The sequence below is a fragment of the Mauremys mutica genome, unplaced genomic scaffold, assembly GCF_020497125.1.
Source record: "Mauremys mutica isolate MM-2020 ecotype Southern unplaced genomic scaffold, ASM2049712v1 Super-Scaffold_2380, whole genome shotgun sequence".
Taxonomy (NCBI): Eukaryota; Metazoa; Chordata; order Testudines; family Geoemydidae; genus Mauremys; species Mauremys mutica.
Genome location: NW_025423354.1, coordinates 1,597,352 through 1,623,580, shown reverse-complemented (window position 1 = coordinate 1,623,580; position 26,229 = coordinate 1,597,352). Strand labels below are relative to the sequence as shown.

Below are 26,229 nucleotides of genomic sequence, written 5' to 3'. Positions count from 1 at the left end.
AGGAAAGTTAATACTAGTAAGATCCTCATCCCATTTATATGGGGACATTTGATTTCATTCCTGCTCTTCCCACCTGTAGACATGGTAATTTGGAACAGTTTTTAAGCAGCTGCTCAATAGCACTGTGGCGGACGTTCAGTTCTGAGGCCAAAGAATCCTTTTCTTGCACTTCCCGAGTCAGCTCTTCAAAAACATCTGTAAGAAGGTTAATAGTTTAATTTAAGGGACAGTCAGATTTAAAAGCCATTACCTGAAAATGTTATGTTAAACTTGGTTTTGGAATATGCAGTGTGATATTTTACAGGTGCACAATGGAGAGCATGTGAACTGGGAAAACATTCAAATATTTTTAGCTACAATACTCCTTGGTACACAACACCCCAGTAGATGTTAACATCTAAACACTTGCATTTGTTAAATAACCCCATTTAATGTATTTGTAGTTTTACTTAAAGTTAAGCTAGATGAGCTTGTTAGTTTAAAATATAGTTTAAACTCTTTGCACAAATACCTGACGAGCAACTGAAGTAGCACATCTTCTATGAACTGTAACCTTTTATCAAGGGGTAAGTACATTATAAAATGTACAAGTGTCTTTCCTTTCTCTGCTCTGGAATTCAAGCTTATGTAGATTTCAAAACTTTATCAGTTAAGCAAATGTAGAGTTTCATTTCAAATGACATTTTGTGCACTATAAAAAAAATCAATAAGTATTTAAAAATGATCTCTCACCCTGGATTTGCTTGAGGAGTTTTTCATTCAGTTGCTCTACCTCTTCAGGAGTCATCATATTCACTGCAACATGAACAAAATCCATCACCACCACCAAAACCAGGGATAACAAAAAAGCATCTATGAACTTTCCCAATCCTCAAGATTTTTTTATTTGAACCCTTTAATGATAATAGCTGTATTAATGTTGATTAGCAGCAATTTGTCATGTTTGAGATTTTTCTAGCATGAGAATTGCACTATTAAGACAAACATCTATTTCATACAAAACCACTTAGTTCAATGTTAAAAGTTGAAGAGTCAAACATTCAATGTTATGAAGTGCCAGAATTAAAGCTGCAAGAGTGGATATGCAGTTTTTAAACTACATGATCACATTAAACGCCCCCCCCCACATACACACACTTAGAAAAACATAATTTTCATATTTTTAGGGGCCTCCACAATTAGATGGTGAGCATGAATAGGAAGTGCTATGAAGTTTGTGACCCTGCAGAAACTGCCTCTGGCCATGATTTCTTCAAGGTAGAAAGCCATGCTGGCCTATGATGTACACAAATAGCCCAATGGCAACATTTTTCAAACCTTCAGGAACTCAGAACAAAGTCATGTATTTCTCTCTCACAAGCACCTAAGACAAACCCTGTACCACCTTAGAGCCCTCTGAAGTGCCAGAAGGCTGTCAATTTCCTATTATCTACCCAGCTTGCTTTTCAACTGCCAGTTCCATGATTATTTTTTCCGTGTCTCTTCTTCCCTATGCAGCTTGACTGTCCTCAGGGAGAGAGCATTACAAATAAAGGGAAGGGTTTTCAAAAGTGCTCAGGGGTGCCAAACTCTGCTTCAACTGAAGTCAATGGAAGGAGAGCGAGGCCAAAGCTTAGTATCTGTCTGAAAAGAAAAAGAAAGAAAAAATCTCACAAGAAAGTGTTATGTTGTCACAAGTGCAGGGCAGGCTGGGTAGGGTCTGCTGCTGCTGCTCAGATTTCAGAGGCAGCAGAGGGAAAGTGACAAACCTTGTCATTAGCACAGATGCCCATAGGGTGCTGCATAGCAGCAGCACCAGAGTTGCTTACTGCAGACTTATCACCACACTGCACCCATTTAAAAAATAAAAAAAAAATTCTGGCACTTGTTTGAAATAAAGTCAAAGTTAAAATCAACCTCAGCTGAATTTAATTTGCCTGAGAAGATGACTGTTATGCATCATAAGAAGATTTTTTCTTGCCCCATTTTTAGTTACTGTCGTCTTCACAGTGCCCTGCCCACAAGGCCAAGTGAGGAGGCACGGGATATAGAGGGGACAGAGCAGGGCACACAGGGTTGCTGGTGTGTGTGTGGCACACAGACTGGGGTTTAGAAGGGCTAATGGCGGGAGGGGGCCACAGAGGTAATGAGCCAGAAGCTGAACAGGGGTGGGGGGTGCAGAGACAAACAGGGACAGGGTCAGATGTGCCTGACTAAATGGAAGAGGCTAGGGGGTCAAATAGGTCTGCATGGGGGAGGCTCCCTAAATCCTCCCTCCCCTGCAAAAAAACCTGTTCTATAATTCTCCCATCCACACCCAACCCCCACTCCTCCAGGTTCACTCTTTGGCTCCTTCCCAGCAATTACTTCCCTCTCTTTCAGCTCCTCTGTTACCCCTGACTCCCCCAAGTCTTTGCACTGTGGGAAGTATTTTTCTGTATTGTAGTTTAAATGAATTAACAACTTTGAGTAATATGCCTAGTAAGAAATCTATTTGTCAAAAAAATTCTTGAATCTTTTTGGTCTTCTGTATTGTTATTGACATACTTGCTGACAGGTATTTTGAAATAAACTACCAAAATAACTGAAACTGATTGTTATTATATTGTGTTATTTTGACAAATAAAATATTCAGAATTTTAAAACATTGTGTGTAGAATTTTTAGGCACAGAATTTCCCCAGGAATAATTTTAAGAAACCTACTAGCCAGAAGCAGACAAGAGAGTCCCTAAATAGACTCCAGGTACAGCAGTGTTGTAGAAATCTAACTCTTTCCCAGTAGCTGGTAACAGGCTTCTCACATGGACCTTGCTAGTGGTATTTCAACAACCTCTCTCACCTCCCCATTTTTGTCTCTACCCTCTATGCTAGCAGCTGGAGTCCAATGGCTGGTAAGTTTTGTTAACATTTGAGCCCCGTCTGTAACAGCCCAGTAATGCCCATAACAAACATATCATACTGCAGAAAAAACTAGGAGAAAAGTTAGTTGAGAGTGACAGTATTCTAATGTAATCCATATCTGAAATAATAGTCAAAACAAACATACTGGCCAAGCAACCAGCATTTATAAATCCACAAAAAAAGAAATCTGTAGTAGGAGTGCTGACAGACTGAGCTATATTGCTACTATAAGGGCAGGTGACGCTCTGAGAACAGCATACTTCAATTTTGACAGACAGCATTTTTTTTTCTTAACAAAATGTTTAGATTTAATTACGTTAATATCTACTAAAGTGACACAATCAACATGCAACCTCAAATCAACTGGTGACTTACAAACCAACAGTACATTTTGAGTATGGAAATTTTGTTGCAAATGGAACATTAGATCTTTTACTATTAATTTTTCTTACAGTTTAAAGCCCTTTTAAGCCTCCTGCTACACAGAGCCATCAGGAAGTAAGCTATTTGTAACACAAGAACTGCTTCATACCTTTGGTTTTGTTTCAGCAGTAAGAGGTCAGACATGTAAGTCTCAGGATGACTAACTTCAGCCAGACTAACCCACACACAGGCCAGGTCAAACTTTACATAATTCCTTATTTGCTGTAAATTGTCAATTTGGTATTAAGTGAATCAGGATTCCAAAAAACAGGTAGGTCAAATCGATTATTGCCTGCTTTGAGATTTGTTGCTTCATTAGATATCAGCAATATGACACACTGCAACAGTTAGGATTATATACTGGAATCCATGTCTGAAATTCAGAACTTCATGAGCATGGTGCTTAATTTATTCATATTTAATACTGTGAAGAATACTTTCAGTTTTAAGGGGAAGGTTTTGTTTGGATTTCTTGGAGAGCAGTAGCCCAAAGAAACAGATACCATCTCTCCTTACAGCCAGACCTTGATATGAAGACACTTAATTAGGGCTTGGCTACACCTGAAAGTTGCAGCGCTGGGAGTTACAGTGCTGGTCATGCAGCTGTGCAGGAACAGCGCTGGTGTGTGGCCACACTCACAGCTACCAGCGCTGGTGTGTGGCCACATTTGCAGCATTTACAGCGCTGTTGGGAGTGCTGCATTATGGGCAGCTATCCCAGCATTCAAGTGGCAACAACGTGCTTTTCAAAAGAGGGGGGTGGAGGGTGGTGTACTGTGACAGGGAGCGGGGAAGATAGAGAGAGTGGATTTTTGGAGCCAACACTGTGTGTTAGCTTCCTGGATTGAAAAATCACAAAATGTTCGCGAACCCTTAGTCTTAATTGCAAACAGCCTGCATCCAACGCTGTTTTTCTGTCAAGCAAACATTCACTCCCTGCCTCTCATTTGATCGTTCACAGCCAGGTACAGATAGCTCCTGTTTGCTGTGATCAGTGTTTGTTTTTTTAGATAAGCAGTTCAACGGAGCTCCGATCGGAGTTCACAACAAAACAAAGAGAGGCTGCATAACAAAACAAAGAGAGTAATTTAGTTAAAAGCATTCTGGGATATCTCCTTATTCCCTGGAGGCCAATAAAAGCGCTGGTGTGTGTCCACACTTGATGAGCAGCGCTGGATCACCAGTGCTGCAATCGCTACACCCTAACCTGACCAGGTGTACAGCCAGCGCTGCAGCCAGGGAGTTGCAGCGCTGGATGTGCCTTGCAGGTGTGGATGGTTACTAATTGCAGCGCTGGAAAGCCTCTACCAGCGCTGCAACTTGCAAGTGTAGCCAAGCCCTTATCTGTGTCCCCTCCTTCCATTTTGAATTCTACCTCTGTCCTCTCCCTTTTGTTTCTTCAGTTCTCTTCCACACACTTAGCTAATCTCTTCTTTCACCACACCTTCCCAAGAGCCAAAAACCTTCCCCACTATTTCATTAGTCCTCACAAGGGCAGTCAGTATATCAGATCCTAGCGAGCATCCCCTTCCAGCTAACGGGCAATCCAAACTTCTGACACTTTGGAATCTGGCGGTGTTTCCAGCTCCCAAAGCTGGAACAGAATCCAGCCACTGCCCCAATCTCAGGGTCTGGAGGCACCCTCTCAGGACATAGACGAACTTGGTACCTACTTTGAGTGTTGGAACCTGCTATCCAGCTGCCTAGTCCCTCTGGGCATAGTACTGACGCTTCAGATTCTGTTGTTTAGATATGCCCCATCCCACAACCCACGCAAAAGGTGTGAAGTTTCTGGTTTACAGTTCAACTCTCTCAGGGGCAATGTGGTGATTATGAAAGCTTAACACATACTAGTAGACAGGCTTGCACTGATTCTAGCATCACTGCTCTTTCCTGAAGAGAGAAAGCAAGGAATACAGATCACTCAGAAAACACCAGAATGTCCCAAGTGCAATGTCCCTCTCTGGCTCACTCTTCCATTGGGGGAAGGGACAGGAAGGGTAATCAACTGTGTTGCATCAGGCAAGCAGGATCCATCCTCTTGTTCACCCTGTAACAGCTTCCCCTCATGTTAACCCATGATGAAGATAGGTGTACACACACACACTTTTACCATGACATTAATCTCATGCTGCAATTTCATAAAATCTGCAATTCAGAAGTGGTACAGGCAGAACCTCCAAATTATCTCACGGACCAAATACTGCGCCTTGTTCTCAATGGTAGCAGTACTCTGACTGGGAAAATCATGCCTTGTACTGCTTCCCAGTGAATCCGCCCCCAAATATGTTCTACTTAGGCTGAAGCAGCAGCATCAACAGATATCAGAGGGCTCTATATCCAGCCTTCCATGCATTAGGGGCCTCAACTATCCCTTCCTTTCTTTTGTTTTCCTATGCTTGTACTGCCTTCAGGGTCAGCATAGTCACCTATGGCAGCATAGACAGGAACAATTCTCCATACATCTTAATTTTAGAATTCAAGTGACATGGGAAAAAAAATCAATCCTGATTAGATCACAGAGTCAGTGAAAAATAAGACTCATTTTTAGGAAGCAAAATTCCATTTTTCAAAGGGCATTTTCTTCAGTTCATTCCCAAGCATACTTTCAGACACTTCAGATTGTTTAAATGGATGTGGAAAGGACAATTAGCAGTAACAAGTGTTAGATGGCAGCAATGACCTACATTCACCATAAGTAAGGCTATGATTTAGTCGTGGATATTTTTAATAAAAGTCATGGACAGGTCACAAGCAACAAACAAAAATTCATGGCTGGTGACCTATCCATGACTTATTTAGTCATAAGAACGTCCATACTGGGTCAGACCAAAGGTCCATCAAGCCCAGTATCCTGTCCTTTGACAGTGGCCAATGGCAGGTGCCCCAAAGGGAATGAACAGACGTTTATCATCAAGTAATCCATGCCGTGTCACCCCATCCCAGCTTCTGGCAAACAGAGGCTAGAGACACCATTCCTGCCCATCCTGGCTAATAGCCATTGATGGACCTATCCTCCATGAATCTATTTAGCTCCCTTTTGAACCCCATTATAGTACTGGCCTTCACAACACCCTATGGCAAGGAGTGGGGTCACCCACACTGGCCACTGCAGAAGTCACAGAATCCATTACTTCCATGATCTACGTGACAAACACAGCACCCGAGCTATAAGCATTAACTTAAAGCTGCACAAAGCTTTCACCTGACCATTCTGGACTCATCATTTCTCTCCCTGTCCTATAAGCAGCCGTTCAAAAAGCCCTATTCTGCTAGAAAGTGAGAATGCTCAGGTTTCTTCCACATCAATGCAATGGAAGATTTCTATATAGTTACACAAACCTGAAGTGATACTGAGCAATATGCCAACATTAACAACCTTATTTAGGCACCTGAATTATATCATCTGCTGATATTGCATAGTATATGAGCACCATCAAGAGAGAAAACCTGAGGCATTCATATTATATTGTGTGGTCACACTGTGTATGTATCACTCGACCAGAATACTACAGCCATAGAGTTCTTGCTGTTCACCTCTGATTTGACTAGATCAATCAGAAGCACAAATTAGCATTTCTCTACACTACAAGAATGACAAGAATTATACTGCAGTTGATTAAAAGGCTTTAGTCAGAGACCCCTTTTAAATAAAGGGCCTTCCTTCCCCAATAAAATACTCTTTTCCACTACTGGCCATAGTGTAGTGTTATACTACATAGCAGTGTTTCTCAAACTGGGGTCACCGCATGTGTAGGGAAAGCCCCTGGTGGGCTGGGCCGGTTTGTTTACATGCCCTGTCGGCAGGTCCGGCCGATCGCGGCCAGTGGGAGCTGCAGTTCACTGCTCCAGGCCAATGGGGGCTGCTGGAAGCGGCATGGGCTGAGGGACTTACTGGCGCAGCTTCCAGCAGCCCCCATTGGCCTGCAGCGGACGACCCCAGTTTGAGAAAAACGGCTATATAGAAGGTAAATTCACACAAGCAGATTACTTCCCATGCATATGAGAGTATAGATCTTATGCTGGGAGTTAACTTCACTCTCCTAGTCAATATGCCTTTGAATAAGACCGGTTCCAAAGTCCAAGGGTGTTTGAAAGCTTTAGTGCATAAGGGCTTCTGTATATACCTATAGTCGTTACCAGTACATAATTAAGTACTTTGGGATACTTAGAGTGTAATCTCAACTATTTTACTTTGCACATTATTTTGATTTCTATGTAAAGTTTTCACTCGTTTCCACAAATTCATTCTACCATTCAAGGCAGTTTGGTCTCTGAATTACATATTTTAGGAACAATAATGAGAAAAAGTCACTGTCAGTAATCTGCTAATAACCTCCACTGGCAGGATTGTGCGTCATTGTCATGTCTGAAACATGAAGGATAAGCAAAAAACTCTCCTCACATGAGTTTAGGAGACACATGATATGTGATGGTTGGGTTAAGACTAGCATGGAAATATAAAGTGAACACATCACAAAGATTCACTTGGTTGTGTAGACTCCTGAAAGCTAGTTTTTATAGACATAAAATAACTGTTTTAGTAGGTTAGACACTTATAGCTGGTATGTGGGAGAACGTAACTGTTAAGAGACTACAGATAGTTTTACAGAATATACAGACCATAGTGAGAAGTAGAAGTGTACCCACCTAATTCCCCCTCTACTTACATTCGTCCCTGCTGTATCGGGGATGTTGTCTTTGGGCATTGGCATCTGAATCACTTTTAGCTTTTTCTGTCTTCGGTGCTTGGTTGCAACTAGACCATAAAACACTCTTGCAACAGAATGTAGCTCCTGTTTCTTGCAACATATCAAGTCTGAAATCAGTAGATTCTTTTTGTTCCAAAATACTTTGTGAACACTTTGAGATACTCCCAGAACTTCCATCTATCCATTTTGCAGAGTACCTGGGTACTTGGGAGTCAAATTGTGGAAGCAGTTTTCTGTCTGTCTGATGTCTGAAGTTAAAAAGCTGGTGTTGAGAAGTTTTTGTGCTGTCTGAATCAGAATCCAAATCTTTGTTTTGTGCATACTGTATAATCCTGTTAATTTTTTTGCTCAAGATACTTTTTACTTCTGCGTAGGTACTTTTGGAGAGTTTTGACCGAGGGCAGTCCTGATTTGCTATTAAATGGAATTTTTCAAAGCAGTCTCTGTGCCCCCTTAATGATCTTGTATGTAGAAGATTGGATTTTGGTACCCCTGTAAAGACAGAAATGACATTGACTATGTAAATTGTGTGTTATTCCATAATACCGTTAATACTTAGAAAGCAAATGCTTACATTTTAGAAGTTAAATTTGTGGTTCTATATATTGTTTCCAGGACTCTCATACAAAATGTGTTGGCAGTTTTCCATGTAAGTGGATCTGAAGACAACTGAGGCTTCAATGAGCACAAAAAGGCCATAAATATATGCTGCATCAACACTTAAATATCAGAGTATTAGACTTACTGTTTTTGTTTTGGAGAGAAGGTGGGTGATGTAATATCAGTTATTGGATGAGCTTCTGTTGGTGAAAGAGACATGCTTTTGAGCTACACAAAACTCTTCTTTAAATAGTTTTTACCACAAGGCTTGAGAAAGCTTATTACCTGTTCATCTTTGGTGAGTGGAAAGGCTGAGTGCTCTACATCAACTTCTGCAGAATCCAAGCTTTTACTCAAAACTAAGTTTCTAGCCCTTACAGTTTCAAAGATAACCTTCCAAACATGAAGTTAGTGTACAACAATGCACTGGCTTTACCCTTAGTCTCTTTATTGCCAGTTAGAGATTCCCAAGCTGCAGCAGAATTAAATTAACAAGACTCAAGTTAGTTTCATTTCTGGTTTTGAACTCTGTGGACAGCAGTGAAACTTAAGAGTGTCAGTTTCATACTGTGGCTTAAGAAAGCATGTAGTGCTGAAACAGTTTATGAGGAGAGAGGAACCAAAAGAACAGAAAGTGAGGGAGAAAGATGAGCAGTGGAGACCTTCTCTCCCTTTTCAGCAGCCAGAAGGGTCTGGCGGAGGAGAAACAAAATTTCTCACCTTCCAGGAGCTACATAGGTTAAAAAGACACTACTAGCCAGATACAGGAAAGACTGAGCTTCCAAGTAAGGTCCAAGGACAGATCCTTACCCAGCAGCTACAGGTTGGGCGTCTCACCAAGATACTGCCTCAACTCTTCATTGACATCTTTCCACCCTCCATGTTTCATATCTACCATTGGCTAGTATGTGGCAGAAGACAGGGTTTTTTTTTCTGAGCTCTGGTTTACACTAGAAGACTATAGAGTAACTAAACTAGAGAAAGGCAAACCATTTTTCTTTTCAGGGCTTTCTAATATAACTTAAATATAGCAAATCTGCTTAACTCGAGAGCCTTTGCTGCAAGCCATTAGATCTTTAAGCCATCGGGGAATAAAAAGATCTGTAAGTCAAAGTTACAGTGAATACATTGCTTAAAAGCTGCCACGGTTTTTTGAGATGTATTGAAAAAAAATCAAACCTCCCTCCCCCCCTCTTTTCAGCATGAAATGCTGATGTTATTTTATGCTTATAAAAACATCGAGTCTCTCATTTCTTTAAGGAAAGTATTATACAAGTTACTGTATTTTAAGACTCTCTTTGGCCAACAGTGCTACACAGAAAAGAAGCTACTAATGATTTGGATAGGAAGCAGAATGCACAATGAAGTCTGTTCCTTTTGTTGGCTGGACAAAAAACATCCAATGCAGCAGTAACTAAGGATGCCCTGAAGGTCTTGTGCAAGAAAATGGGGAGGGAAGGCATAAAATGTTTTATCATTAAGTTCAGAATAAATGCAAGTTTCAGTATACAATGTCTCTAAGTGATTAAGTTTTTGCCTAGTACCCATACATGGTGACTGTAATATGGAATGATCAGTTTAAAGAGTTATGCCAATACTTACAACTTCTATGGTTGTTCGGGGGATGGGGAGGATGGAGGAAAGGAATTTTAAACCCACACCTTGATGTCCCAAATCTATTTAGATAATACTTTAAAAACAAAATAACATCATGTGGTCCACACCAAGGCTGAAAAAAGTCTACCAGACACAGACTAACCATAGGATTTTTGAGCAAGGACATCAGTCCTGCAAAGTAGTTAGTGTGACTCCATCTCACACAAAATATTCCAGATTAGGCAGCAGACTCCATCAATTTGCTCACAGATGGCCACAGACTAGGTTGCATAAATGGATTTGGACACTGTCCAGAAAAAGCTATTCCTTAAAACTGCTCAAATATTTAAGTGACAAACTTATGTCCATGACCTCCAGAAATCCTCACAAGAGGGCTAACATGAGAACAGTCAAACATCTGCTGCAAACAGGGACAGAATCCTTCATTCAGAAAAAGCCAGGGCATATGCTATTTTCTTTCCCAAAAGACAGAGAGAGAGATATGGGGTGGGAGTGGGGGTGTAGAGACCATGCTGTACCTCAGGGGTTATCAAACTGGGGGTCAGGACCCCTCAGGGGATCACAAAGTTATTACATGGGGAGTCACGAGCTGTCAACCTCCTCCCCAAACCCCACTTTGCCTCCAGCATTTATAATGGTGTTAAATAAAAAAACCAAAAAACAAAAAAACACGTGTTTTTTAATTTATAAGGGGGGGGTGTCGCACTAAGAGAAATGCGTCACAGACCATGAGATCTGGTCTTTTGTGGGCTTTTACCATACACACCTCTACCCTGTTATAACGCCACTCGAAATAACATGAATTTGGATATAATGCAGTAAAGCAGTGCTCCAGGTGGGCGGGGTGGTGCGCTCCGGCGGAACAAATCAAGTTCAATATAACGCGGTTTCACCTATAATGCAGTAAGATTTTTTGGCTCCTGAGGACAGCGTTATATTGAGGTAGAGGTGTACTACACAGGTTTCATGAGGGAAGCCAGCATTTCTCAAACTGAGTGTCCTGACCCAAAGACGGGTTGCTGGGGGATTGCAAGGTTATTTTAGGAGGGTTGCAGTATTGCCACCCTTACTTCTGTGTTGCCTTCAGAGCTGGGCAGCCGGAGAGCGGCAGCTGTTGGCCGGGTGCCCAGCTCTGAAGGCAGCACTCTGCCAGCAGCAGTGCAGAAGTAAGGGTGGCAATACCACACAATGCCATACTTACTTCTGCACTGCTGCTGGCAGCGGCTCTGCCTTCAGAGCTGGGCTCCTGGCCAGCAGCCGCTGCTCTGCGGCCACCCAGTTCTGAAGGCAGCACCGCCGCCAGCAGTACTGCAACCCCGCTACAATAATCTTGAAACCCTTCAACAACTCCTTTTTCCTGTCAGGACCCCTACAATTACACCACCATGAAGTTTCAGATTTAAATAGCCAAAATCATGAAATTTATTATTTTTAAAATCCTATGACTTTTTGATCAAAATGGACTGTGAATTTGGTAGGGCCCTATTCATCAAGTAGTTTAGGCATGGTCACTACGCCTAACTTTCAGGGGTCTGGGATTCACAAAGCCTGAGTTTGTCAACTATGCTACATATACAATGAAGAGGGACAGATAGGTGCATTAGAATGGGATTCATACAAGTCAGCACACTAGGTGGTTCCCCACTTAAATTGCCCAATAGGAGATCCCAAGCTAAGAGTGTGCACTAAGCCCTTGGCCTGTCTCAGAGAGAGGTGCCTATGTCCAGGCTGCAGGGAAGTGCCTCTATCCACTTCAAATTCTCAGCTGCAAACCCTGCTTTAGCATTAAGTTGTTTTTGTAAGAAGCTGGGGTAAAGGAGGAGGACTTCTCTCACACACTAACCTAACCAATGTGGTAAAAGTTATTTGCCTGGAACGTGAGACACCCCTGGTTCAAAACCCGCCTCTGCCTGAGGGAGAAAAGGGATTTGAACAGGGCTCTGCCATCTCTCAGGTCAGTGCCTTTGTTACTGGGCTATGGGATAGTCTGAGATGGGTCTCCTTCAGTCTCCCCTGCTGAAGCGGTTCCACTGTAGATATACCATTAAAAAATTCACTGGAGCAGGGGAACTGGTTCCTGGGTCTCCCGCTTTCCAAGTGAGCGTTCAAGCCACTAGGCTACAGAGTCTCATGCTTGCTTCCCCCCGCCCACCCCGGCCAAAGTATTTACCCTCTGGAACAGCTTCAGTATTAGGCCAGAGAGTGCACACAAGCATGAGAACAACCCTAGTCCCATCATTTTATATAGTCAATTCAGCCAGGCTATTGCAACAACCTTCTAGGCTGATAACTTTATTATTCCAACAAATACAATTTTATGCATTATTGATTTTCTTGCTCTGGACTTAAAATAACTATCACACTGACCAAACGTATCTATTCTGTGTCAGAGTATGATATTAGAAGTTGTGAGCTTCAGACAATTGTTATATAAACAGAAATTAAAGAGAAGAATTCAGAATGTGTCCTGCACTATGCCAGTTGTGCAACCACATAATTTTAAATCATATGATCGTTTATTTCTGTAATAAATTACAGAAATGTTTGTTTTTTGCAAGCACGTTGTCTATGAAAAAGACAAAGACAGCCAAAATTTAAATTTCTTATGTCATTTAAAAACATTTTTTTTAAATTTGGAATTTGAAGTAGTCTTTATACAACAAAGCAGCAAAGGAAAAAAAGATGCACAAATCATTTGAGGTCACCTTTAAGCTACATAAATGCTTTGCATTCCAAGATTTCACACATCCATACTCCCAATCTTACTATATGATTTTGGTGCAACAGTTTCTAACTATCTTTTAAATCAGTTAAGTGATAAGTTGTGCTTTCCTTCACAGCATCTCTGTCTAAGGTCTAGAACTGATGTTCTTTGGCATTTTCGACTGAAAACTCGGAACTTACAATTGCTGGCTAACAACAGACACTCATCCAGAATCAGGCCTACAGAAAAAAGTACTCTCCTTGCAATAGATATTGTAGTCCAAAACACTGGCCATCTGCTTTATACAGCAACTGGAATGCCACTCTTGGAAACACACACTCCACAGATCCTCAAGATTTATTTTTTCCTTTTACTGGTATTTCATCAAAAACTTTTTGCAAACTGAAGAATGTCATGGACCAAGCAGATTAGTCAGTTTTATCAAGAAAACAGGTATTCGGTCCAGGTAGCAATTAAATTAGTTCTTCCTCCACTCTATGGAAAGGGACAAATAAGCAAGCAAAGCAAGGCTCATCAAGGTTATGGTAAATTACAGCATAAGTTTATCTTGCAATGATGCAATATTCACTAGCCAACTTTTTAACCAGAGCTTCCCTGGCTAACCTTGTCCCAAGTGTTGTATCCTTGGGGCAGCCAGTGTAGGAAACAATCACTTGAGGCCAGAGAGCAGGCAGCTAACCAAAACCTCCATTTTATTTACATATATACAGAGAGCTTCTCAGCCGGTTGAAACCGGTTGAGCTAACCCATAATAATCTAACTCAGTTGCCATAGCAACAAAACCATGACAACCAAATACACAACACCAAGGTTTCTTTATTTTGCTGTTTAAAATACTGGTCCTTGTGCCTCAAAATTCTTACATGCTAGCCTGCTGCACTTGTGCCCCCAGCATGACTTGGCTAGTCTAGTCTTTAGTGGCCAGGTATCCATCAGTAGTTGCTTTTACGGGTATATGTATACACTTGCCTATTTGCCCTTTCTCCGGTTTTCTGGGAAGGAAGGAATGCTGTAGCAATTAACACAGAGAATACTAGTAGCCAAACCCCATGCTATCACAGGTATAATTCATTAAGTTGTACATTTAAAAACAGCCAAAAATGGCTGACAACTTAAAACCTAGGCAGTAACAGATCACAAGCCCCTGTGATGATTAAACTTGGTGATAATCTAAACAAAAACTATCAGAGGGGTAGCCGTGTTAGTCTGGATCTGTAAAAGCAGCAAAGAGTCCTGTGGCACCTTATAGACTAACAGACGTTTTGGAGCATGAGCTTTCATGGGTGAATACTTGCATCCGACAAAGTGGATATTCACCCACGAAAGCTCATGCTCCAAAACGTCTGTTAGTCTATAAGGTGCCACAGGACTCTTTGCTGCTTAAACAAAAAGAGCTCTCAGCCATGTTTGCAGGTGTTTTGATCACTTCACCTAGTGGGGGTCATCCCAAATTCAAAGGATGTAAGATCAAATCCACTCAACAGGTGCAAATGCTTAACACACAACAGGGTGCTTTTGAACACCAAGACTATTTCACATGCCTACATGACCAAGTTTCAGTGATCAGCAGCCTGCTTTGCTTAACTTCTGTTGCATTTTACTTCATTAGGTAGCTGTTAAGACACTTTGGTCTTTCCACCCTATCAATTTAAATTAATGTAACAGAATAAGCTACTGCCATTACCTTCAGATCCCAGCAAGCGTCTAAGAGGACTTCTCAGTTCTAATTGCTTTTACAACTGTGAACATCAATTTATTTCATCAGTAGCTGGAAAGGAAGGAACTTTTTAGTCATAAAATGCACTTTTCAGATACATGAATGCTATAAAGCTCACTAATCCAGTTAATGAAGGTCTGTATTGCAATGTTTCTTAATTAAAATGTTTACCATAAGGTTAGTAAGTTTGGCACTCACCTCCACTGAAAAATTAAATTTACAGGAGTAAATTAAAAGTGATAATTCAGTTACAAATCAATTTAAAGATGTCCACACACTTCAAGTGTTAACAGAGTCTGTTTGAAAGCATCTTGTTAATTAAACTTTAATACTCCTGGGGGAATTCTGCACCACTGCCTGAGTGAAGAATTCATGTCCCCCCGCAGAAAAATGACTTTCTGACAGGGAAGCAAAGGGAAGCTGCAAGAGCAGTCACGCACCACTCCTTAGCAGTGCAGGTATATCGTTTCAGGTTCCTCCCCTCCTTCCTGCGCCATCGCTCTTCAGCTGTGGGAAAAGGGGGTCGCTGTGTGTGGAGCTACTCCCTCATCTGCCCAACCCCTATGCACCTGGGCTTCCCATACCCAGACACCCCCCCCCCACCAAGCCTTACCCCATACACCCAAAACCAACCCTAGCCCTCCATACCCAAACCCCACCCCACCGAACTCAACCCCTGCATCTGGAGCCCCCCTGCACCTAGCCACCCTGCCTCCAGATCCCCAACCCCTGCACCCAGACCACGCCCCCCATGAGTTCCCTGCACTTAAACCCCCACACTGATGATCCCCACCTCCCCTGCACCACCCTCATCCCCCACATCCAGACCCCCATGCCACTGACCCCCCCAACTAGCTGCACCCAGACCCCCCACCAAGCCCCATTCCCCCAACATCCAGACTCCCCCACACCCAGACCCCTCTGCTGAGCCCCAAACTTCTTCACCTGCAACCCCCTGCAGAGTCCCACTGTCCCTGCCACCCCCCCCAAATGAGCCTCTGTGCATTCAGAACCCCCAGCTAGACACCCCCCCCACTGAGCTGCCTGCACTGATTGTCCCACACAGAACCTTCTCACTTCCACCTGTATCCCCCCCTTCATACTTGGATCCTGCCTGGCTGAGCCTGCCTGCCCCACACATGGTACACCTGGCACAGAGGGGCAGATCGGGGGGGGGGGTGTTTCTGGGGCAGGCCCAGTCTGTGTCCCGGGGTGGGTGGTGGGCAGGCTGCAGGGTGATCTCACACCATCATGCAGCCAGCAGCCTGTGCTCCCCACTGCCATGCTGGAGCCTCTGCATTTATTTATTGACAAATAAAACTCGCAGAAGTTTAAAATATTGTGCACAGAATTTTTAATTTTTTGGTGCAGAATGCCCCCAAGAGTATTAAACTGATGCAGTTTAGTGTGTAGACCAGGCCTAAGATCTAAAGAGCCGGGGGAGGAAGTATAAGACTCTGCTATCTGGGTATAATGCTGGTGCCTGTGTCCTATCCCCAACTTCCATTAATTCAGGATTTGGGGGTGGGGTTACTTATCCACAAAAGTGTAGGAAGGAGGCAAACTGCATTCCATGGTCTTCTGGATACACTGGGACAGTGCTGCGACACCTGTGTTACCATCCCATTAATCCAGTACCCTGGAGCACCCAATCCTTCCTACCTGGCCTATTAGGTGGCTTTAGACACTCCTTCTTGTCCACAATTGTCAAGATGCTTCAGTCACTTAACAGCTGGTCTGCTTCTGCCTTCCCTGGGAGATCTAGCCCTAGCTATGACATCCACAGGATACCAACTTATATGAAGTTAAATGAATATAGCACCGTGTTGTGTAAACATAACACTGGAAATGTATGTTAAATTGGTTTAACTACATCAAAGTAACTATTCCCATGTAGCTTACACAAGAACTAATGTGTTGAGGCCAAAAGCCAGCCATTACTCAATATCTAGTTTTCCTGGGCTGGTGGTGAAGTTATAAGTAAAGTGCATAAAATTCTTTTAGATAAACCCCTACATGTAGTCTTCTGTAGGAGGAGAAAAAAAACTGGCAAGAGTGGATAAGGAAACTTTCACTGCACACGTCCTGTGGTTAAGTAACAAATTTCAATCTGACGCTGTCAGATTTTATCATGTAATATGGTATAGCTTTTATTTAAGACATTTTTAATGTTCAATAATAGACTTGTCAAATGTATTCAATAATTCTGCATTAACGAGATTTTAAGTTAGTACATCTTGAACAGTTATTTTCCCTTCCACCAAAACATATCAAGTGATAGGAGCATACAATGGACTACCTTGCTTGCAAGAAGTAAAAGCTTTTTTGAATTACACCAGAACACCATACCTTGAGCTATTTTTGTATTGCTTGTCTTAAAAAAAAGAAAAGAAAAAAAAAAGACATCCAACTTCTGGAGGAAAAATGCTGGAAGAGACCTTTACTGCCAAATCTGATCTCTTAATAAGCACAGGCACATGTCTTACGCTTCTGATATTAGAAGGTTCCCACGAGCATCCATCAGAGAGGCAAAGCAGAGCTCAGTAGTAAAGTAGTCTCCAAACTAGTTTACAGAGGATGTGTCTGGATGGATGGGAAGCAACTCAGATCATGCAGGGTTTCTGCTAAAGTTAAAAGATCCAGGCTAGCCAATGGGTAATACTGAAAACAGTTCAGTTAGTCTTCCCTCCCTACCCCACAACCAACACAGAGTTATAAAGTGGGGGCGAAGGGTGGGGGGAGGGGAGAGAAAGTCTGTAGAACTGAGATAGCCAGGAAATCACATGATGTTACTTAAGTAATCTAACCCTTAGAAATTAGAAACAGGAAATCCATTTTGAGCTTAGTACAATCCATAAATCTTCTGTTTCCTGTAGTTGTGAAAAAGCAACTAAATTGTGTGTGGTTGAGCTGTTGGTTTTTCTTCTTTTTAAAGCCATAGAGGAGTTGACATTCAACACCCAGTGAGGATCTACATGAACAGAATTGACCTTTTATAGTTTTCACAGACATTGTTCAGCATAACTAACAAGTTACATGGTTTTAAATGTTATCAGATGTCTATTTTGAAGTAAGTGTTATGGGACACTATCAGTTACTTTAGACAAAATTCAGAATTGGCAAAAAAACATTTTTTTAAAAATAAAAATGGTTTATATATAGCTAAATACACTCTTTCCCCCAAAGAAGAGTTTTGGATACAAAGATTCCCTTACAGTGCACATTAACACATAAGAACTAGAAAGTGAATCTGACTACACAAACTGAGCAAAGTGTAAGACAGGTGAACAAATGATGTAAGATTATATTCAAATGGAAATAATGTTTAAAGTTTACCAATACTTTAGCACAAGTATAGAAAAATTTTAAACTGTGACTTAGTCCAAGTTTTTCTTTAAATAATTATGGTTTATAACCCTCCTCCCTTCAAATAAATTATATAGGTAGGTATCAAGAAACAGGGAGAATCAAAGCTGCAAATGTAATATTTTGCATATGTTATGTGTCTATTCCTGTCTCTTCTGTATTTTGGCCCAACCCTGCCAAGAGCTCAAAGCAGGTAGACCCCAAAACCTAAGTGGACCCCTACTGATTTAGACTGCAAGCTTTTCATGAGAGTGACCATGGATGAAATCCTGGTTCCACTGAAGTCAATAGCAAAACTCTCCTTGCCTTCATATGCATTTATACAGGACCTAGTTAATGGTCTGAGCCTGATTTAGTGCTTGTGGTATTAACTCAATACAAATATTGACCAACAGTTTAGACAAAGCATGCATTTATATTTCACTCAAAGGCTAAAATCCCTAGTGGTTCAAAGGAATTCTTTTAAATGAGCAAAAATGCCATTTAATATGAACAAGAACAGTGACTGGGGAGGGGGGTAGAGTAACTCGTCTGCTCACTCACAAAAGGTTGTGAATGACACATTTAAAATTTGAGTACAGATATCCTTGTGATTATGTACTGCCATCTGAGCTAATGTCCAAACATGCTAATAAACATTTAACTCCTAAAAACAGCCTCAGAAAAGCAGAAGTAGAAACGTACCGAAACCCTAACACCAGTCCAGGAAACAACCTAGTGACAGACTGGAAAGTTCCCAACCTACCAGCTAGATGAAAACAAACTACATTTTTAATTCTACTTAACTAAGGCCCAAGGATGCAGTTGTTATCCATACAAATGAACTTCTACGGTTGTTTGGAATCTCATTTCAGTTTTAGGGGCTCTGCATGGGTATAATGTTCCATCCATACTAACCAACTGGTTTATGGTTTATTAAAAAGTCAGCCCTAGCTATATGTACTTTCTGCAATATTTAATCTACATACATTTGATGTTCTACAATCTTTTTCTGGTTTTCTTATTGTTTTAAATCTCATGCCAAATAAGTTTAGTTTTGCTTAAGATGTGTGAAATTGGTACAGGCAGTTTTAGGAAAAAATACTGTCAAATACTCCCCAGGGAAGACAGAACTCTGACCTTAAAGTAGACCAAGTCAAGAGAGAAAGCTTGGGTCCTTTGTGAAATATGAGGGAAATGAAAACTCATTTCCAGAAAGTGTTGAGGGGAAGCTGACACGGGCTACTGTGGACACTGGAAATGCTTATTACCTTGGAAAGGTACTAAGCACAGTTACATGTATTGAAAGTTTGTTTTAAAATACAAGTGGTTTCTTTATTTTATTGAGAGGGAACAGTTTGTTTATACGTAAACTGCTTATCTAAATATAAATTCAGATATTAAGTTAAACCAAACATTATATACAATAGTTAGAACAAATATCTCTTTCCTAGCTATCACTTTCGTTTCTGAAGAACTGTAAAAGTGCTTGCTTACTTTCCATGCTGAATAGCTAGCACTCACAAATAGAAAAAACACCCAATAAACTAAGTCTTTGCAAGTTTATGTCTGAGTGCCTGATGCCATCCAGTTCAAATAAAAAGCAGCAACTAAATTTTAAAGCCTTGACATTTCTGACATTCTGCATCTCATAATATATAACTATTCAGTGCAAGAAAATTAGCAACTACAAATGATTGCTGATTTCTTGTGCAAGAAGTGACTGATGACAGAATGATACAAATGTAAAACTAGTAAGAAAATTCCTGATGCATTTTGTGTTATAAAAGTTTGTGGATTACCCAATGTGTTCCCCTTCCAAGTCTTGAACAACTGAAGACCACTACTACTCGTCTACATTCCAAATGTCAAACTCTTCTGAAAGTCAATGGTCTAAGAAGTGGTAGTGAAAGTAACTTAATATCACTTCAAGGTAAAAAAGATCTAGTGATCAGGGCACTGCGCTGGGACTCAGGATACCAGGATTCATTTTCTGGCTCAGCCACAGACTTTCAGTGAGGCTTCAGAAAAATCACTTGTTTTATTTTGTGCCTCAGTTGAGTTTCCCCTCTGTAAATATGCATAGTACTTCCCAAATTCACAAGTTTTGGAGTACACTGACAATATCCTTTAATTCAAAGCAACTGTCCAGTTTCATCACCAAAAGATGAAGCTACAGTAAGAAGCCCTTTCTACATAAAAAGGGAAGGCAGATGTGTTTAATACTTCAGTAGTACTGCACCAAGTGCTTGCTAGATTAAGATGTGTACTACCTTTTTTATTGAATGAGTGACAACATTAAAGACTGTTTTATTTTAATTTTTACCAAAATGAGTTGAGAGTAAGCACATGAAAGCAACACAAACTGACCAATATATTTTCTGGCTTCTAGGAGATAGGAGTACAACTACCATTCTTTAGTATTATGTCCGCATTAAAACTGCGGTTAGAACTGGAAACAGAGCATATTTTTATATACAGCGCTACCTTGATATAACACGAATTTGGATATAACGCAGTAAAGCAGGGTAAGCCCCCTGGTGGGCTGGGCCGGTTTGTTTACCTGCGCACACAGCAGGTAAGCAAACCGGCCCGGCCCACCAGGGGGCTTACCCTGGCATGCCGTGTGCCAAAGGTTGCCAATCCCTAGTCTATAGATTAAAAAACCCTGGTTGATAGCATCCATCAACGTCTTCCAACATAACAATACCTTATCTCATCTCTGCTCAGCGTCCCAATAGTTTAACATTGATACCATGAATGACTTATCACCCAGACAGAAATGAAGAGGAGGAGGGAGGGGAATGGGTGCGTATGGAGGCGTGTGCACACAGTCCTTCATTTGAGTGGAGAACAGGGACCCAGGTATGGGGCAGCAGAAAGTGCCCTCGCATGGGGGAAGTGGGAAAATGAACGTTTATTATATACAGCCCTTGCTATCTAGGGAGGAGGAAATGGGAAGCAAAACACCAGCCATCGTGGTGCAAATGGGGAATACAGAGAACCTCTGGTGCGGGGAGGAGATTGGAGAGATGCAGGGAATCCCTGAAAGAGAGACCAGGAATATGGCACACCGGGATTTTTGGCCTACACAAGCGATGAAGTTTGTGACCCTCCACCCCTCCTTCATGTTAAATGCAATCAATTAGTTCTTTCCTATATCAGAACAAAAGATGAAGGACGAGATGCTACTACTTAGAACAGCAAGAAAGGCACACTAACGTCATACATTGCATACCAATGAACTTGTTCCCTTTCAGTCACCCATGGCTAATGCAGGCCAGATCTATACTAGACTTCTGCCAGCATAGCTATATTGGTCATCAGCATGGCATGCTGTAATCCCTGACCAACATCGCTGTGCCAGCAAAAGCCCACACTGCAGAAGCAGCTTTACTGGAAAATCTGCACTTTTACAGGCACAGCGTGATTCACTCTTTGGGGGTTGTTTTATTATACCAGTACTAAGCGCACCTTTGCCAGTACAGATGCATCCAGACCAGGAGCTCTTTGCCAGCATCGTATAATGGTATTCTTATACTAGTAAAGCATTCCAATGCAGGCATGGCCTGGGATCACCCCTACTAAACAAGTACTTCTGGGATGGGTAGATCTATCCATTATATAATTAGACTGGATTACTTTTGTTGTCCAAGTCTGTCAGCAATGTGATACTACAAAGCATTTATGGTGTATCAAAATGGAAGAGTTCTAATTTGCAGCACTCCCTTTTGTGGTGCAATTTAATTCATACACAGAAGAGTACAATAAAGTAAAACTTGACACTTTAAAACAAGGCTGTTCAGTCCCACAAAAACATCCACATACGTGGACCCTTGAAGCTGCAGGCATTGTCCCTGCCCTCAATATGGTTGTTTAGATTATTCCTATGAAAACTGATGTTTTAACCTGATAATTATGTAATTATGTTAGTTCATTTGTAAACTCTTAGGGGCACAGAGTGCCTTCTGAAGTACGTTTCTGTACAGTGTCAAACACGTAAGATTGAAGAAATACTATTGCAATGGTTTGGACACCTGTGAGCAATGAGCTCGGAAAGGATAACATACATGGTGATACATACCAGAGGACAAGGAACTAGAAATAGATGAAGACCAAAGATGTGTTGGATAGACACAGTGAATGACAGAGAACAAAAAGGTTTAAAGATGAACAAAGCCACGAAGCCACAAAAAGACAGGAAGTGGTGGAAAGACTTAATTCAGCCCAATCACTGCTGCTGAGCTCATGGGCAGGAATCAAAGAAAATCATAGAAGAAAAGACCGCGTAGGCGGCCACCTATCTCTGACTGGGAACTTCAGGCACTACCACTCTACAAATACACTTTCCCAAAATAAATAGAAAAACATCCATTACACAATTTCTCTTGGTATTTTAAAAAGCATTTCCTGTTATTAGATACTATTTATCACTGCAAGTATACAACATTATTCGGAAAAGATGATTGTCTACTTTTTTGTAAATTTTTATTTATCCAAAAGCCCAGCCAAGCTGATTTTTATAGTACATAAAGAAATCTAACTGAAACATGAAAGACAAAGGGTAATAATGGAAGTTATCTACTCAGGAAGAAGTTATTTAGAATGGAAAAAAGTATGTTAAATATTCAGGTTTGAAAGCCTTGAGGAAATATATCCTTAAAATTATCAGTTACTTAGAAATAGTGTTAAAATTATGCATTACATCTACAAATTTGCTGATAACTATTTATGCACTAAGGGATACAGACAAGAGTTTGTTTCTCTCTGGCTTCAAGCCACCAAGTCACTTTCCTTTTTTAAATTTTGTGTTAGAACCTTCTTTTTCTCTTTCTGGGACATTTAGAATGAAGTACACTATTGAGCTAAGTTGTACTGATTTCTTACCTTCAATATTTAACTCAAAACAGACGTGGCAAAACGAGAGTGTTTCTTTTTCTGTTCCCAGTTTACACACGCTGCAAACATTATCATCATTCAAGTCAATGTTAACAAACTGCTCTTCATTCATAGTGCCCCTAGAAAAAAGGAAAAGGTGATAACGTTATTTTAGAACATTATACTATCCCTTTTGTCAAAATGAGGAAGCAAGAAATATATTCTGCATTTCTTGACAAGATAACAAACCCCACTATTCAGTCAATATGCATCCACATTTACTATAGAAACCGTGTGGTTCCTGAAAGTGGTTTGAGTTCTGGACACAGATGCACTGAAGAAAATAAAGGCTACAAACTCATTTATGCAGTATTATTGTTTTATGCATCAGAGTGTAACTTCCGAAAGCAATACAAGCAATCAGATGTCTGTCCCTTTTCATACCTTATGTGTTCACATAATTTAAACAACATGAAAACACTGCAAGGACTAACGTGGTTTCTATATGCGCTCTGTTAACTCCACTGCATAAATATTTTAATGGCACTAGAGACGTTTACCTAAACCACGTCCTCCTTCGTAACTCTCCAGTCAGACATTAGACAACAACAAAGCATTTCCTACCCTACGCGATGGTGTGTCCCCCCCCCCCGGCCCGCCCGCGGCGTCTGGTGGCACAACGAGTTCAGGCAGGTTTCCTCTGGCAGCCCCGGCAGAGGCTGCAGCCAGGAGCCTGCCGGGACAGAGCCTGTCACGAGCCCCGGCTCTGAAACCAGCGCCTGGAAACTGTACCGAGGTTCCCAGCAGCAGGACGCGGACCCGCGCCGGGGAACTCGGGCGGCAGCTGCGAGCGAGGCGGGCCGGGAGCGACCCCCCCTGGCCCCACGCGGCGAAGCGGCTGGCACGGGGCGCAGCAGGTCCCCAGAGCCGAGCCCCAGGGGCCCGGGCTGGACTGGCGGGGGCGGCAGAGGAACGGGGCCAGGCCCGCCCAGCGCGGCCGGGACACGGACGGACAGACAGACAGAGCCCGCCCCCTAGCTCTTGTGTTATGTGAAGGATTAAATAAAATTTCCTTATTCACTTTCTTCGCACCAGTCAAGATTTTGTAGACCTCTATATCTATATCTACTCAGGACACTCCCTACACTAACACCGGGACAAATCAACAAACCCTTAGAGCCCCGACCAGGGTTATTCTATCTACTACCCAAGATCCACAAACCCGGAAATCCTGGATGCCCCATCATCTCGGGCATTGGCACTCTCACTGAAGGACTGTCTGGATATGTGGACTCTCTACTCAGACCCTATGCCACCAGCACTCCCAGCTATCTCCGTGACACCACTGATTTCCTGAGGAAACTACAATGCATTGGTGACCTTCCAGAAAACACCATCCTAGCCACCATGGATGTAGAGGCTCTCTACACAAACATCTCACACACAGATGGAATACAAGCTGTCAGGAACAGTATCCCTGATCATGCCACAGCACAACTGGTTGCTGAGCTCTGTGCCTTTATCCTCACACACAACTATTTCAAATTTGATGACAATATATATCTCCAGATCAGTGGCACCGCTGTGGGCACCCGCATGGCCCCACAATATGCCAATATTTTTATGGCCGACCTGGAACAACGCTTCCTCAGCTCCCGTCCACTCACGCCCCTTCTCTACCTACGCTACATTGATGACATCTTCATCATCTGGACCCATGGGAAGGAGACTCTGGAAAAATTCCACCAAGATTTCAACAGCTTCCACCCCACCATCAACCTCAGTCTGGACCAATCTACATGGGAGGTCCACTTTCTAGACACCATGGTGCAAATAAGTGATGGTCACGTTAACACCACCCTATACCGAAAACCTACCAACCGCTATGCCTACCTTCATGCCTCCAGCTTCCATCCCGGGCACACCACAAGATCCATTGTCTACAGCCAAGCACTGAGGTACAACCGCATCTGCTCTAACCCCACAGACAGAGACCAACACCTACAAAATCTTCACCAAGCATTCTCACAACTACAGTACCCGCACGAGGAAATAAGGAAACAGATCAACAGAGCCAGACGTGTACCCAGAAGCCTCCTACTGCAAGACAAACCCAAGAAAGAAACCAACAGGACTCCACTGGCCATCACATACAGTCCCCAGCTAAAACCCCTCCAACGCATCATCAGGGATCTACAACCCATCCTGGACAATGATCCCACACTTTCACAGGCCTTGGGTGGCAGGCCAGTCCTCGCCACAGACAACCTGCCAACCAGAAGCATATTCTCACCAGTAACTGCACCTCACACCATAGTAACTCTAGCTCAGGAACCAATCCATGCAACAAACCTCGATGCCAACTCTGCCCACATATCTACACCAGCGACACCATCACAGGACCTAACCAGATCACCCACACCATCACCGGTTCATTCACCTGCACGTCCACCAATGTAATATACGCCATCATATGCCAGCAATGCCCCTCTGCTATGTACATCGGCCAAACTGGACAGTCTCTAAGGAAAGGGATAAATGGACACAAATCAGACATTAGGAATGGCAATATACAAAAACCTGTAGGAGAACACTTCAACCTCCCTGGCCACACAATAGCAGATCTTAAGGTGGCCATCCTACAGCAAAAAAACTTCAGGACCAGACTTCAAAGAGAAACTGTTGAACTTCAATTCATCTGCAAATTTGACACCATCAGCTCAGGATTAAACAAAGACTGTGAATGGCTTGCCAACTACAGAACCAGTTTCTCCTCCCTTGGTTTTCACACCTCTACTGCTAGAACAAGGCCTCATCTTCCCTGATTGAACTAACCTCGTTATCTCTAGCTTGCTTCTTGCTTTCATATATATATATACCTGCCCCTGGAAATTTCCACTACTTGCATCCGAAGAAGTGGGTATTCACCCACGAAAGCTCATGCTGCAAAACGTCTGTTAGTCTATAAAGTGCCACAGGATTCTTTGCTGCTTTTACAGATCCAGACTAACACGGCTACCCCTCTGATACTAGACCTCTATCATATCCCCATTAGTCATCTCTTTTCTAAGCTGAAAATTCCCAGTCACTTTAATCTCTCCTCCTGTTTCATACCCCTAATCATTTTAGTTGCCCATCTCTGTACCTTTTCCAATTCCAATATATATTTTTTAGGATGGGTGACCAGATCTACACACAGTATTCAAGGTGTGCACGTACCATGAATTTATATAGAGGCAATATGATATTTTCTGTCTTATTATCTATCGCTTTCTTAATGATTCCCAACATTGTTTGCTTTTGTGACTGTTACTGCACATGGAGTGGATGT

General features: G+C 42.1%; 1 protein-coding gene across 3 annotated transcripts; it reads right to left on the bottom strand.

The window, feature by feature from the left end:
* On the bottom strand, positions 1 to 23,744 carry LOC123361505 (protein EURL). 3 transcript variants are annotated; one of them, XM_045001456.1, is made up of 5 exons: positions 23,691 to 23,744; positions 22,908 to 23,038; positions 7,975 to 8,508; positions 733 to 795; positions 1 to 195 (listed from the first exon to the last, which is right to left on the bottom strand). In XM_045001456.1, exons 2-5 carry the CDS (start codon positions 23,029 to 23,031, stop codon positions 35 to 37), a joined length of 882 nt encoding a protein of 293 aa, XP_044857391.1. In that variant the 5' UTR covers positions 23,032 to 23,038; positions 23,691 to 23,744; the 3' UTR covers positions 1 to 34. The 3 variants fall into 3 exon arrangements, with proteins under 3 accessions (XP_044857391.1, XP_044857392.1, XP_044857390.1); XM_045001457.1 differs by lacking the exon at positions 23,691 to 23,744 and adding an exon at positions 23,393 to 23,412; XM_045001455.1 differs by lacking the exon at positions 23,691 to 23,744 and adding an exon at positions 23,459 to 23,533 and having other exon boundaries at positions 2 to 195.
* Between the last annotated feature and the right edge of the window lie 2,485 nt (positions 23,745 to 26,229).

Excerpts from the sequence above, each read along its gene's own strand:
- LOC123361505 (XM_045001456.1), bottom strand. The coding sequence starts at position 23,031 with ATGAATGAAGAGCAGTTTGTTAACATTGACTTGAATGATGATAATGTT. Across the intron at positions 8,509-22,907 it reads TTTTGAGTTAAATATTGAAG|GGGTACCAAAATCCAATCTT; the intron begins GTAAGAAATCAG and ends CTGTCTTTACAG. Across the intron at positions 796-7,974 it reads CCGATACAGCAGGGACGAAT|TGAATATGATGACTCCTGAA; the intron begins GTAAGTAGAGGG and ends TTCATGTTGCAG.